Below are 15,763 nucleotides of genomic sequence, written 5' to 3'. Positions count from 1 at the left end.
CTATAAACTTCCTTCTAGATAAATCTATAAACTTCCTTCTAGATAAATCTATAAACGTCCTAGATGAATCTATAAACGTCCTTCAAGATAAATCTATAAACTTCCTTCTAGATAAATCTATAAACTTCCTTCTAGATAAATCTATAAACGTCCTAGATGAATATATAAACGTCCTTCAAGATAAATCTATAAACTTCCTTCTAGATAAATCTATAAACTTCCTTCTAGATAAATCTATAGACATCCTTCTAGATAAATCTATAAACTTCCTTCTAGATAAATCTATAAACGTCCTAGATGAATCTATAAACGTCCTTCAAGATAAATCTATAAACTTCCTTCTATATGAATCTATAAACGTCCTTCTAGATAAATCTATAAACTTCCTTCAAGATAAATCTATAAACTTCCTTCTAGATAAATCTATAAACGTCCTAGATGAATCTATAAACGTCCTTCAAGATAACTCTATAAACGTCCTTCTAGATAAATCTATAAACTTCCTTCTAGATACATTTATAAACTTCCTTCTAGATGAATCTATAAATGTCCTAGATAAATCTATAAACTTCCTTCTAGATAAATCTATAAACTTCCTTCTAGATAAATCTATAAACTTCCTTCTAGATAAATCTATAAACGTCCTTCTAGATAAATCTAGAAACGTCCTAGATTAATCTATAAACTTCCTTCAAGATAAATCTATAAACTTCCTTCTAGATAAATCTATAAACTTCCTTCTAGATAAATCTATAAACTTCCTTCTAGATAAATCTATAAACTTCCTTCTAGATAAATCTATAAACGTCCTTCTAGATAAATCTATAAACTTCCTTCAAGATAAATCTATAAACTTCCTTCTAGATAAATCTATAAACTTCCTGTCACGGTTCATGAATCCACTGCCTCTCTTTCTCTCTCTCTCTCTCTCTCTCTCTCTCTCTCTCTCTCTCGTGTTTGTGTGGGCGTGGTTCCCAATCTCGGCCTGATTGTCTGCGCCAGCTGGAACCACTTATCTTCCCTTTATATGTTCTGTAACCAGTGTTTCTTGTTGTCAGATCGTTGTTACTTCCCTGAGGTTGTGTCGTGTGTCTGTGCTCTTCTCTCGCCGCCCTTGTGTGGATTATCTGCTGTGCTCCTTCCTACCCATCCGGACACACTCCCCTGGATTTCTCAGCACGCTATCATTGGAAGATGCGCCTAGTCCCTGGGTCGGATTCCGTCTGAGTACAGTCTGTCTGTCCTGTTGCTGTTGTAAACTGTATTCATTAAACCATCGTTGCTTGCATCTTGCATCCGCCTCTGTATTGTCACACTTCCTTCTAGATAAATCTATAAACGTCCTTCAAGATAAATCGATAAACTTCCTTCTAGATAAATCTATAAACTTCCTAGATAAATCTATGAACTTCCTTCTAGATAAATCTATAAACGTCCTTCTAGATAAATCTATAAACTTCCTGCAAGATACATCTAGAAACTTACATTTACATTTAAGTCATTTAGCAGACGCTCTTATCCAGAGCAACTTCATTCTAGATAAATCTATAAAATTCCTTCTAGATACATCTATAAACTTCCTTCTAGATGAATCTATAAATGTCCTAGATAAATCTATAAACTTCCTTCAAGATAAATCTATAAACTTCCTTCTAGATAAATCTATAAACTTCCTAGATAAATCTATAAACTTCCTTCTAGATAAATCTATAAACTTCCTTCTAGATGAATCTATAAACTTCATTCTAGATGAATCTATAAACGTCCTTCTAGATAAATCTATAAACTTCCTTCTAGATAAATCTATAAACATCCTAGATAAATCTATAAACTTCCTTCAAGAATAATCTACAAACGTCCTAGATAAATATATAAACTTCCTTCAAGATAAATCTATAAACGTCCAAGATAAATCTATACACTTCCTTCAAGATAAATCTATAAACGTCCTAGATAAATCTATAAACTTCCTTCAAGATAAATTTATAAACATCCTAGATGAATCTATAAACTTCCTTCTAGATGAATCTATAAACATCCTTTTAGATAAATCTATAAACTTCATTCTAGATAAATCTATAAACTTCCTTCTAGATGAATCTATAGACATCCTTCTAGATAAATCTATAAACTTCCTTCTAGATAAATCTATAAACTTCCTTCTAGATTAATCTATAAACATCCTAGATAAATCTATAAACATCCTAGATTAATCTATAAACTTCCTTCTATATGAATCTATAAACATCCTTCTAGATAAATATATAAACTTCCTTCAAGATAAATCTATAAACTTCCTTCTAGATAAATCTATAAACTTCCTTCTAGATAAATCTATAAACTTCCTTCTAGATACATCTATAAACTTCCTTCTAGATGAATCTATAAACTTCCTTCTAGATAAATCTATAAACTTCCTTCTAGATAAATCTATAAACTTCCTTCTAGATACATCTATAAACTTCCTTCTTGATGAATCTATAAACTTACTTCTAGATGAATCTATAAATGTCCTTCCAGATAAATCTATAAACTTCCTTCTAGATAAATCTATAAACTTCCTTCTAGATAAATCTATAAACGTCCTTCTAGATGAATCTATACACTTCCTTCTAGATAAATCTATAAACATCCTAGATAAATCTAAAAACTTCATTCTAGATAAATCTATTAACTTCCTTCTAGATAAATCTATACACTTCCTTCTAGATACATCTATACACTTCCTTCTAGATAAATCTATTAACTTTCTTCCAGATAAATCCTTTAACTGTTAAAAGCCTAGATCGAGATCTAATCTAATGTATCTGACAGTAGTGAGTCATTTAGCAGACTCTCTGATCCACTACAGCAGTGAGTCATTTAGCAGACTATCTTATCCAGAGTCACTACAGTAGTGAGTCATTTAGCAGACTCTCTGATCCAGAGACACTACAGTAGTGAGTCATTTAACAGTCTCTCTTATCCAGAGCCACTACAGTAGTGAGTCATTTAGCAGACTCTCTTATCCAGAGACACTACAGAAGTGAGTGCATACATTTACATTTAAGTCATTTAGCAGACGCTCTTATCCAGAGCGACTTACATACATTTTCATACTGGTCCCCCGTGGGAATCGAACCCACAACCCTCGGACAGCACAGAGGCCATTGTGAAATAGCGGACAGACAGTGCAATTCTCTAATCCAAGTCCACTGTCTCAAGACCATAGGTCATAGGTCCTTTGTCCGTCTAGCTCTGGCCAGTCCCAGGGGGCCGTGGGGTGTGGTGGTAACCTCACCCCATCCTGCTGGAGATCGAGTGGTAGTCAAGGTGTTGGGGGAGGAGCTCTGGCCCAGTGGCTATAGTACAATAGCCAGGGATAAGATCCATGGGAAACGGTGGTGGGAAGAACCTCTGGGCCCCGCCCTCTGGGCCCCCCGACCTCTGGGCCCTGACCTCTGGGCCCTGACATCTGGGCCCTGACATCTGGGCCCTGACCTCTGGGCCCTGACATCTGGGCCCCGACCTCTGGGCCCCGACCTCTGGGCCCTGACTTCTGGGCCCTGACCTCTGGGCCCTGACATCTGGGCCCTGACATCTGGGCCCTGACCTCTGGGCCCCGACCTCTGGGCCCCGACCTCTGGGCCCCGACCTCTGGGCCCTGACCTCTGGGCCCCGCCCTCTGGGCCCCGACCTCTGGGCCCCGACCTCTGGGCCCCGACCTCTGGGCCCTGACATCTGGGCCCTGACATCTGGGCCCCGACCTCTGGGCCCCGACCTCTGGGCCCTGACATCTGGGCCCTGACATCTGGGCCCTGACCTCTGGGCCCTGACATCTGGGCCCTGACATCTGGGCCCCGACCTCTGGGCCCTGACCTCTGGGCCCTGACCTCTGGGCCCTGACCTCTGGGCCCTGACCTCTGGGCCCCGCCCTCTGGGCCCCGACCTCTGGGCCCCGACCTCTGGGCCCTGGCTTCTGGGCCCTGACCTCTGGGCCCTGACATCTGGGCCCTGACATCTGGGCCCTGACCTCTGGGCCCCGACCTCTGGGCCCCGACCTCTGGGCCCCGACCTCTGGGCCCTGACCTCTGGGCCCTGACGTCTGACCCCCTTGGAGGCTTTGCTGCTCACACAATGCTGGGAGAGGGAATGGAGAGACACTGGACAGGGACTAGAGTAGCCTGGTCCCAGGTATGTGTGTGCCGTCTTCACAACTCATACGGTCATCATGATGCCAGAAGTGACAATGACCACAAAGAGTTGGTAAGACAGCACAAACAGGACCAGGACAGAGATGGAGAGGGGGGCTGGGGAGGAGAGGGGCGTCTGTTTAGGAAACAAGGGTCAGGCCGTACTGATGTTTTACAACTACACAGGGAGCCAGAAACTCCCCAGGCCACTGATGTTTCATTCTGTGTCCTAAAGCTGGAGTTCTATACCCACCTATACCCAATCTATACCCTATCTACACTTACACCCACCTATACCCTCCTATACCCAATCTATACTTACACCCACCTATACCCACCTATACCCAATCTATACTTATACCCACCTTTACCCAATCTATATCTATACCCACCTATTCCAACCTATACCCAATCTATACCCTATCTACACTTACACCCACCTATACCCTCCTATACCCAATCTATACTTACACCCACCTATACCCACCTATACCCAATCTATACTTATACCCACCTTTACCCAATCTATATCTATACCCACCTATACCCAATCTATGTCTATACCCGCCTATACCCAATTTACACTTATACCCACCTATACCCAATCTATGTTTATACCCAATCTACATCTATACCCACCTATACCCAATCAATGTCTATACCAATCTATATCTATACCCACCTATACCCAATCTATATATATACCCAATCTATATCTATACCCAATCTATGTCTATATACAATCTATATACCCACCTATACTCAATCTATACTTACACCCACCTATACCCAATCTATGTCTATACCCAATCTATATCTATACCCTGCCTATACCCAATCTATACTTACACCCACCTATACCCAATCTATGTCTATACCCAATCTATATCTATACCCTGCCTATACCCAATCTATACTTACACCCACCTATACCCAATCTATGTCTATACCCAATCTATATCTATACCCTGCCTATACCCAATCTATATCTATACCCGCCTATACCCAATCTATACTTATAACCAGCTATACACAATCTATACTTATAACCAGCTATACCCAATCTATATATATACCCAATCTATACTTATACCCACCTGTACCCAATCTATACCTATACCCACCTATACCCAATCTATACATATACCCACCTATACTCAATCTATACCCACCTGTACCCAATCTATACCTATACCCAATCTATACCCACCTTTACCCAATCTATACCTATACCCACCTATACCCACCTGTACCCAATCTATACCTATACCCACCTATACCCACCTGTACCCAATCTATACCTATACCCAATCTATACTTATACCCACCTATACCCAATCTATACCCATACCCAATCTATATCTATACCCAATCTATATCTATAACCACCTATACCCAATCTATATCTATAACCACCTATACCCAATCTATATTTATACCCACCCATACCCTATCTATACCTATACCCAATCTATACCTGCCTATACCCAATTTATACCTATACCCAATCTATATCTATACCCACCCATACCCTATCTATACCTATACCCAATCTATACCCACCTATACCCAATCTATACCCATACCCAATCTATATCTCTACCCAATCTATATATATAACCACCTATACCCAATCTATATCTATAACCAGCTATACCCAATCTATATCTATACCCACCCATACCCTATCTATACCTATACCCGATCTATACCTGCCTATACCCAATCTATATCTATACCCAATCTATATCTATACCCACCTGTACCCAATCTATATCTATATAGGTATAGATTTGGTATAGGCGGGTATAAATTGAGATAGATTTAGATTGGGTATAGGTCTATAGATTGGGTAAAGGTATAGATCGGGTACGGGTGGGTATAGGCAGGTATCGGTATAGATTGGGTACAGGTGGGTATAGATTGGGTACAGGTGTGTATAGGCAGGTATAGGTATAGATTGGGTACAGGTGGGTATAGATTGGGTATAGGCGGGTATAGATATAGATTGGGTACAGGTAGGTATAGATATAGATTGGGTACAGGTGGGTATAGGTATAGATTGGGTATAGGCGGGTATAGGTATAGATTGGGTATAGGTTGGTTATAGACGGGTATAGATATAGATTGGGTATAGATTGGGTATAGGTGGGTATAGATATAGATTGGGTTTAAGTGGGTATAGGCGGGTATAGGTATAGATTGGGTACAAGTGGGTATAGATTGGGTACAGGTGGGTATAGGCAAGTATAGGTATAGATTGGGTACAGGTGGGTATAGGCAGGTATAGGTATAGATTGGGTACAGGTGGGTATAGGCAGGTATAGGTATAGATTGGGTACAGGTGGGTATAGGCAGGTATAGGTATAGATTGGGTACAGGTGGGTATAGATTGGGTATAGGCGGGTATAGATATAGATTGGGTACAGGTGGGTATAGATATAGATTGGGTACAGGTGGGTATAGGTATAGATTGGGTATCTATACCTATACCCAATCTATACCTATACCCGCTTGTACCCAATCTATACCCAGTGGTACCCAATCTATACCCAGTGGTACCCAGTCTATACCCAGTGGTACCCAGTCTATACCTATACCCGCCTATACCCACTTAAACCCAATCTATATCTATACCCACCTATACCCAATCTATCCCCAAATCTATATCTATACCCGCCTATACCCAATCTATACCTATACCCAATCTATACCTACTGTAACTATCACTCACCCAGGCCACTGATGGTGTATTCTGTGTCCTCAGGCTGGAGCTGGATGGAGGGCTGTTCTGGTTGGCCCTCCTCATGGTAACAGAGCCGGTAACCCTGGACGACCACGGAGCCTGGAGATGGCTGCCATCGAACTAAGATGGAGGTGCAGTTGAGAGGCTCCAGTTGCTGCAGCAGTGGGGCAGATGGCACTGTGGGGACACAGGAAGGAGAGTCGGCATGAAGAGGATGATGAAGGACACAGGAAGGAGAGTCGGTACGAAGAGGATGAAGGACACAGGAAGGAGAGTCGGTACGAAGAGGATGATGAAGGACACAGGAAGGAGAGTCGGTATGAAGAGGATGATGAAGGACACAGGAAGGAGAGCAAGTATGAAGAGGATGATGAAGGACACAGGAAGGAGAGTCGGCATGAAGAGGATGATGAAGGACACAGGAAGGAGAGTCGGTATGAAGAGGATGATGAAGGACACAGGAAGGAGAGTCGGTATGAAGAGGATGATGAAGGACACAGGAAGGAGAGCAGGTATGAAGAGGATGATGAAGGACACAGGAAGGAGAGTCGGTATGAAGAGGATGATGGACACATACTGGCACCGCTTGGATCGGATTTTGGAGTTTACGTCTTTCCTACACACATCATGTAACGTCTGCTTCCAACTCACACCCTCAAACACCTAGATCCCCTGAACGCAGATCACCTAAATTCTAATCACCTGTTCACACACCTGTATGTCATTATCACACACTATTTAGTTCAGTTCTTTGCACCCCGTCACTGTGAGGTATTATGTGACACGTCTTTCGGAGCGCTGGTTTTCCCCGTGATTTACTCCTCCCGTGTATGATAGTTTTTGGCCTGCCTCACTAACTACGCCTTTTTACCTATTCCCTGCATGTACTTTAGTGGATTTCATGTTATCAACCTATTGCCTGGTCTCCCGGAGGACTCCCTGCCTCCTATTGCCTGGTCTCCCGGAGGACTCCCTGCCTCCTATTGCCTGGTCTCCCGGAGGACTCCCTGCCTCCTATTGCCTGGTCTCCTGCCTCCTATTGCCTGGTCTCCCGGAGGACGTTTACTAGCCTTTTCCCTGCCTGTATTGTTGCCTTTTTGGACCCTCTGTCTATGACCTTCTGCCTGCCCCTGGACCCAGCTACCTGCCTCCTCCTGTCTATGACCTTCTGCCTGCCCCTGGACCCAGCTACCTGCCTCCTCCTGTGTATTACCTTCTGCCTGCCCCTGGACCCAGCTACCTGCCCCTGGACCCAGCTACCTGCCTCCTCCTGTCTATGACCTTCTGCCTGCCCCTGGACCCAGCTACCTGCCTCCTCCTGTGTATGACCTTCTGCCTGCCCCTGGACCCAGCTACCTGCCTCCTCCTGTCTATGACCTTCTGCCTGCCCCTGGACCCAGCTACCTGCCTCCTCCTGTGTATGACCTTCTGCCTGCCCCTGGACCCAGCTACCTGCCTCCTCCTGTGTATGACCTTCTGCCTGCCCCTGGACCCAGCTACCTGCCTCCTCCTGTGTATGACCTTCTGCCTGCCCCTGGACCCAGCTACCTGCCTCCTCCTGTGTATGACCTTCTGCCTGCCCCTGGACCCAGCTACCTGCCTCCTCCTGTCTATGACCTTCTGCCTGCCCCTGGACCCAGCTACCTGCCTCCTCCTGTGTATGACCTTCTGCCTGCCCCTGGACCCAGCTACCTGCCTCCTCCTGTGTATGACCTTCTGCCTGCCCCTGGACCCAGCTACCTGCCTCCTCCTGTCTATGACCTTCTGCCTGCCCCTGGACCCAGCTACCTGCCTCCTCCTGTGTATGACCTTCTGCCTGCCCCTGGACCCAGCTACCTGCCTCCTCCTGTCTATGACCTTCTGCCTGCCCCTGGACCCAGCTACCTGCCTCCTCCTGTGTATGACCTTCTGCCTGCCCCTGGACCCAGCTACCTGCCTCCTCCTGTGTATGACCTTCTGCCTGCCCCTGGACCCAGCTACCTGCCTCCTCCTGTGTATGACCTTCTGCCTGCCCCTGGACCCAGCTACCTGCCTCCTCCTGTGTATGACCTTCTGCCTGCCCCTGGACCCAGCTACCTGCCTCCTCCTGTCTATGACCTTCTGCCTGCCCCTGGACCCAGCTACCTGCCTCCTCCTGTGTATGACCTTCTGCCTGCCCCTGGACCCAGCTACCTGCCTCCTCCTGTCTATGACCTTCTGCCTGCCCCTGGACCCAGCTACCTGCCTCCTCCTGTCTATGACCTTCTGCCTGCCCCTGGACCCAGCTACCTGCCTCCTCCTGTCTATGACCTTCTGCCTGCCCCTGGACCCAGCTACCTGCCTCCTCCTGTCTATGACCTTCTGCCTGCCCCTGGACCCAGCTACCTGCCTCCTCCTGTCTATGACCTTCTGCCTGCCCCTGGACCCAGCTACCTGCCTCCTCCTGTCTATGACCTTCTGCCTGCCCCTGGACCCAGCTACCTGCCTCCTCCTGTCTATGACCTTCTGCCTGCCCCTGGACCCAGCTACCTGCCTCCTCCTGTCTATGACCTTCTGCCTGCCCCTGGACCCAGCTACCTGCCTCCTCCTGTCTATGACCTTCTGCCTGCCCCTGGACCCAGCTACCTGCCTCCTCCTGTCTATGACCTTCTGCCTGCCCCTGGACCCAGCTACCTGCCTCCTCCTGTCTATGACCTTCTGCCTGCCCCTGGACCCAGCTACCTGCCTCCTCCTGTCTATGACCTTCTGCCTGCCCCTGGACCCAGCTACCTGCCTCCTCCTGTGTATGACCTTCTGACTCCTCCTGTGTATGACCTTCTGCCTGCCCCTGGACCCAGTTACCTGCCTCCTCCTGTGGTCCTTTACAATAAACACCTGCTGCGCTGTGCGCTTGAAACAAGCTTGAGGAACTCTGCATGGGGCTAGGCTAGGTTAGGCTAGGAATTCACAGAGAGAAACACAACCACTGTGTGTGAGAAGACTATATCCCTACCACATAACCCTAAACTTTATCCATAAGCCATGAGGAACTGACCATGACCCACCAGTTGGGACACACTTCTTCTATAAGTGACCAAGCAGATGTGGACCTGACTACATCATTACAGTAGCCTGACCAATCAGATGTGGACCTGACTACATCATTACAGTAGTCTGACCAATCAGATGTGGACCTGACTACATCATTACAGTAGTCTGACCAATCAGATGTGGACCTGACTACATCAATACAGTAGTCTGACCAATCAGATGTGGGCCTGACTACATCATTACAGTAGCCTGACCAATCAGATGTGGGCCTGACTACATCATTACAGTGGCCTGACCAATCAGATGTGGACCTGACTACATCATTACAGTAGCCTGACCAATCAGATGTGGGCCTGACTACATCATTATAGTGGCCTGACCAATCAGATGTGAACCTGACAACATCAATACAGTCACCTTTATTACTGGAGGTATTGGGTTAGGGTGTGATGTTAGTCACCTTTATTACTGGAGGTTTTGGGTTAGGGTGTGATGTTAGTCACCTTTATTACTGGAGGTATTGGGTTAGGGTGTGATGTTAGTCACCTTTATTACTGGAGGTTTTGGGAGTGCGGTGGGAGGTCCAGGAGGAGGGTTCACACCACCCCACCCTGGTGGCTGCAGAGATCCGGAGAAGGTAGATGGTATCAGGCTGAAGGTCACCGAGGAGGTACTGGGTGTTGTTCTGGGCCAGTTCCACAGACAGAACCGTGGCGTCTGTGGCCGTGCGGTAGGAAAGTCGGTAGGCCCAGATGTTACCACGGGACAGTTTGGTGGACAGGGGTTGCCACGACACCTGGATGTCTGTAGGGCTGTGGCTGGTCAGACTGAGCTCCGGGGTACGTAGGGGCACTGAGGGAACAGGAAGAGCGACATCATATACGTCATTATATATTAGTCATCTAACAGATTCTCCTTTCCGAAGCGACTTCCAATCAGTGTATCAACTAATCCAGCTAAAACGATCACATAATATGTTTAACATCATTACAAAAGGTAAAAACCTTCTTCAGAAGAGCCAATATCTGAAGAATAATGCAAGTGAATATGTATATTCAATATAATAAATAGTAATACGATAATACATTGACTCACATCGTTTACCTGAATATTACGGCAATATTATGTCAAATGAAGCGATTTAGTGAAAGGAATCATTGAGTCCCTGTCCTCTACTGTTCAACTCAACTCAATTCAAGTATATTTTATTGTTATTATTACAAATGTGTATGGCCTTTTACTCACCGTCCTCCAGAGTGTGTTGACAGACTTGGTCAGACATACGGCTAGCTCCCATCGGCATATAGGCCACAATGTAGAAAGAGTAGTTCCAGGCTGGCTCCAAGTCATCTATGATGTAGCTGGTCGTGTCGTTGCCAATCACTGCCTGGTACTCCTCATTGTTTAGTCCTGGAACGGACGGGGAGCAGATGAAAAGCATAGGTTTAACGTAACGTGTAAGATGCTTCAAATGTAGGGCTCCCTTTAAAAAAGAGGAAATACCTAAATGGGACCTGGTTAAATAAATGAGAAATAAAAACAAATAAAATAGATATAAAAAGACCAGAGATCTTCATAACCCTGTGGTATATAAACAAACTGGATTCACTGTTTGGGTAAACTACCCAGCAAACCAAAGTTGGTTCTGTGAACGTTGCTCTTACATTTTGTTTGCGACAGTATGCTCAAAATATATGTTATTACATGATCTGGAAACCTAATTAGAACGTTTGGGGAATGTTCTGTGGGTGGCTGTTACAGATGTTGTGCACAACATTATAGTTAGGAGAACGTTCTACGGATATTTCATTTAAAAAACATTGTTTGAATGTTTTTTTTTTTTGGGGGGTGTTATCATCCTAACGTCAGATAAAACCTTAACTATAACTTGTAGTCAAAGGGCTACCCACTAGCCTTGAAACAGAACTGGAAAATGGCAACATCATTTTTTAGATAATTGTAATTAAGTTTAAGAAATTGTCACTTGTAAAAATGGCAAATTAATTAAAATATTATAAATAAAGGTACAATTTCAAAATCATATCCCATTTTGGGTAATTTCCCCTAGCAACATTATGAGGTTGCCATGCTCAATCTTGGTTACCATTGTTACACACATTCCATTGTCCATGTTTGAGATTAGGCCTCAAACAGTCCTAATCTGTGACATGTCTTTCCTGCCCACAGGCCTCAAACAGTCCTAATCTGTGACATGTCTTTCCTGCCCACAGGCCTCAAACAGTCCTAATATGTGACATGTCTTTCCTGCCTAAAGGCCTCCAACAGTCCTAATCTGTAACATGTCTTTCCTGCCCACAGGCCTCAAACAGTCCTAATCTGTGACATGTCTTTCCTGCCTAAAGGCCTCCAACAGTCCTAATCTGTGACATGTCTTTCCTGCCTCAAGGCCTCAAACAGTCCTAATCTGTGACATGTCTTTCCTGCCTCAAGGCCTCAAACAGTCCTAATCTGTAACATGTCTTTCCTGCCTAAAGGCCTACAACAGTCCTAATCTGTAACATGTCTTTCCTGCCTAAAGGCCTCAAACAGTCCTAATCTGTAACATGTCTTTCCTGCCTAAAGGCCTCCAACAGTCCTAATCTGTAACATGTCTTTCCTGCCTAAAGGCCTCAAACAGTCCTAATCTGTAACATGTCTTTCCTGCCTAAAGGCCTCAAACAGTCCTAATCTGTAACATGTCTTTCCTGCCCACAGGCCTCAAACAGTCCTAATCTGTGACATGTCTTTCCTGCCTAAAGGCCTCCAACAGTCCTAATCTGTGACATGTCTTTCCTGCCTAAAGGACTCAGTCCTAATCTGTAACATGTCTTTCCTGCCTAAAGGACTCAGTCCTAATCTGTGACATGTCTTTCCTGCCTAAAGGCCTCCAACAGTCCTAATCTGTAACATGTCTTTCCTGCCCACAGGCCTCAAACAGTCCTAATCTGTGACATGTCTTTCCTGCCTAAAGGCCTCCAACAGTCCTAATCTGTAACATGTCTTTCCTGCCTAAAGGCCTCAAACAGTCCTAATCTGTAACATGTCTTTCCTGCCTAAAGGACTCAAACAGTCCTAATCTGTAACATGTCTTTCCTGCCCACAGGCCTCCAACAGTCCTAATCTGTAACATGTCTTTCCTGCCTCAAGGCCTCCAACAGTCCTAATCTGTAACATGTCTTTCCTGCCTAAAGGCCTCAAACAGTCCTAATCTGTAACATGTCTTTCCTGCCCACAGGCCTCAAACAGTCCTAATCTGTGACATGTCTTTCCTGCCTAAAGGCCTCCAACAGTCCTAATCTGTGACATGTCTTTCCTGCCCACAGGCCTCAAACAGTCCTAATCTGTGACATGTCTTTCCTGCCTCAAGGCCTCCAACAGTCCTAATCTGTAACATGTCTTTCCTGCCTAAAGGCCTCAAACAGTCCTAATCTGTAACATGTCTTTCCTGCCTAAAGGCCTCAAACAGTCCTAATCTGTAACATGTCTTTCCTGCCTAAAGGACTCAGTCCTAATCTGTAACATGTCTTTCCTGCCTAAAGGCCTCAAACAGTCCTAATCTGTAACATGTCTTTCCTGCCTAAAGGCCTCAAACAGTCCTAATCTGTGACATGTCTTTCCTGCCTCAAGGCCTCAAACAGTCCTAACCTGTGACATGTCTTTCCTGCCTCAAGGCCTCCAACAGTCCTAATCTGTGACATGTCTTTCCTGCCTAAAGGCCTCAAACAGTCCTAATCTGTGACATGTCTTTCCTGCCTCAAGGCCTCAAACAGTCCTAATCTGTGACATGTCTTTCCTGCCTAAAGGCCTCAAACAGTCCTAATCTGTGACATGTCTTTCCTGCCTAAAGGACTCAGTCCTAATCTGTAACATGTCTTTCCTGCCTAAAGGACTCAGTCCTAATCTGTAACATGTCTTTCCTGCCTAAAGGACTCAGTCCTAATCTGTAACATGTCTTTGCTGCCTAAAGGACTCAGTCCTAATCTGTAACATGTCTTTCCTGCCTAAAGGCCTCAAACAGTCCTAATCTGTAACATGTCTTTCCTGCCTAAAGGCCTCAAACAGTCCTAATCTGTAACATGTCTTTCCTGCCTCAAGGCCTCAAACAGTCCTAATCTGTGACATGTCTTTCCTGCCTCAAGGCCTCCAACAGTCCTAATCTGTGACATGTCTTTCCTGCCTAAAGGCCTCCAACAGTCCTAATCTGTGACATGTCTTTCCTGCCTCAAGGCCTCCAACAGTCCTAATCTGTGACATGTCTTTCCTGCCTCAAGGCCTCAAACAGTCCTAATCTGTAACATGTCTTTCCTGCCTAAAGGCCTCAAACAGTCCTAATCTGTGACATGTCTTTCCTGCCTAAAGGCCTCAAACAGTCCTAATCTGTAACATGTCTTTCCTGCCTAAAGGCCTCAAACAGTCCTAATCTGTGACATGTCTTTCCTGCCTCAAGGCCTCAAACAGTCCTAACCTGTGACATGTCTTTCCTGCCTCAAGGCCTCCAACAGTCCTAATCTGTGACATGTATTTCCTGCCTAAAGGACTCAGTCCTAATCTGTAACATGTCTTTGCTGCCTAAAGGACTCAGTCCTAATCTGTAACATGTCTTTCCTGCCTAAAGGCCTCAAACAGTCCTAATCTGTAACATGTCTTTCCTGCCTAAAGGACTCAGTCCTAATCTGTAACATGTCTTTCCTGCCTAAAGGCCTCAAACAGTCCTAATCTGTAACATGTCTTTCCTGCCTAAAGGCCTCAAACAGTCCTAATCTGTAACATGTCTTTCCTGCCCACAGGCCTCCAACAGTCCTAATCTGTAACATGTCTTTCCTGCCTAAAGGCCTCAAACAGTCCTAATCTGTAACATGTCTTTCCTGCCTAAAGGACTCAGTCCTAATCTGTAACATGTCTTTGCTGCCTAAAGGACTCAGTCCTAATCTGTAACATGTCTTTCCTGCCTAAAGGCCTCAAACAGTCCTAATCTGTAACATGTCTTTCCTGCCTAAAGGACTCAGTCCTAATCTGTAACATGTCTTTCCTGCCTAAAGGCCTCAAACAGTCCTAATCTGTAACATGTCTTTCCTGCCTAAAGGCCTCAAACAGTCCTAATCTGTAACATGTCTTTCCTGCCTAAAGGACTCAGTCCTAATCTGTAACATGTCTTTCCTGCCTAAAGGCCTCAAACAGTCCTAATCTGTGAGTTAAAGAAAAACTTTTTGTTTACATTTGTCTGTATCCACTTATTAAGTGTTTTTTTTTTCCCCCGCAACAGTCAGCAATTATTGTTGTTTAAAATGTCAGTTAACTAATGTTTGTAGATTATCTTCTGATGAAAAAACATTAGCTGGCGCACACCCAGAAAAATGTATTTGTGTAGAAGTGCTGACTAATGCTTCACGTTTCGGCATCACTGTGCCTTCTCCTTGTGGACCCTGAGGAAGGCACAGTGATGTCAAAATGTTGATAAATACCCATTCAATTGCTGGGAGTTTATATATGGAGTGTGTGACTTTCTTTATTTTGATAGTTTGTAGATTATCTTCTAACATTACAAGTGTTTGGAGGTCTGTTTGGTCTGGAATATAGTAGACAGAGTAAGTCCTATTTCAAAACCATTATATCAGGCTTAAAGAAAATGGTGCCCTGTCCCTTTAAGAGCGAGAGCGGTGTGGTTGAGAAGGTTGAGGGTGGACAATGGCGCGTCATAGCTGTTGTTATGTTGGAGCGTTGGCCATTCTTCCGGGTTAAACCTCGACCTCGCCATGGCGACAACAGATGGCCTCCAAGGAAAGCTGGTCACACATTAGACTACTAGAGCCGTAGAGGTTAGACCCCTGCCTGCCTC

The 15,763-nt window shown here is 44.9% G+C and overlaps 1 protein-coding gene across 1 annotated transcript in view; it reads right to left on the bottom strand.

Annotated features, from left to right (window-relative positions):
- Positions 1–15,763, bottom strand: part of LOC118377899 (protogenin B-like) — a 57,102-nt gene that overhangs the window by 24,029 nt on the left and 17,310 nt on the right. Inside the window, exons 9-11 of the mRNA XM_052467041.1 lie at positions 11,173–11,337; positions 10,474–10,779; positions 6,907–7,095 (exon numbers count right to left, since the gene is read on the bottom strand). Of these exons, the coding sequence (XP_052323001.1) occupies positions 6,907–7,095; positions 10,474–10,779; positions 11,173–11,337 (660 nt within the window). The remainder of the gene's footprint in view (positions 1–6,906; positions 7,096–10,473; positions 10,780–11,172; positions 11,338–15,763) is intronic.

Source organism: Oncorhynchus keta, chromosome 17 (assembly GCF_023373465.1).
Source record: "Oncorhynchus keta strain PuntledgeMale-10-30-2019 chromosome 17, Oket_V2, whole genome shotgun sequence".
NCBI classification, from domain to species: domain Eukaryota; kingdom Metazoa; phylum Chordata; class Actinopteri; order Salmoniformes; family Salmonidae; genus Oncorhynchus; species Oncorhynchus keta.
This window is presented reverse-complemented; position numbering and strand designations above follow the sequence as displayed.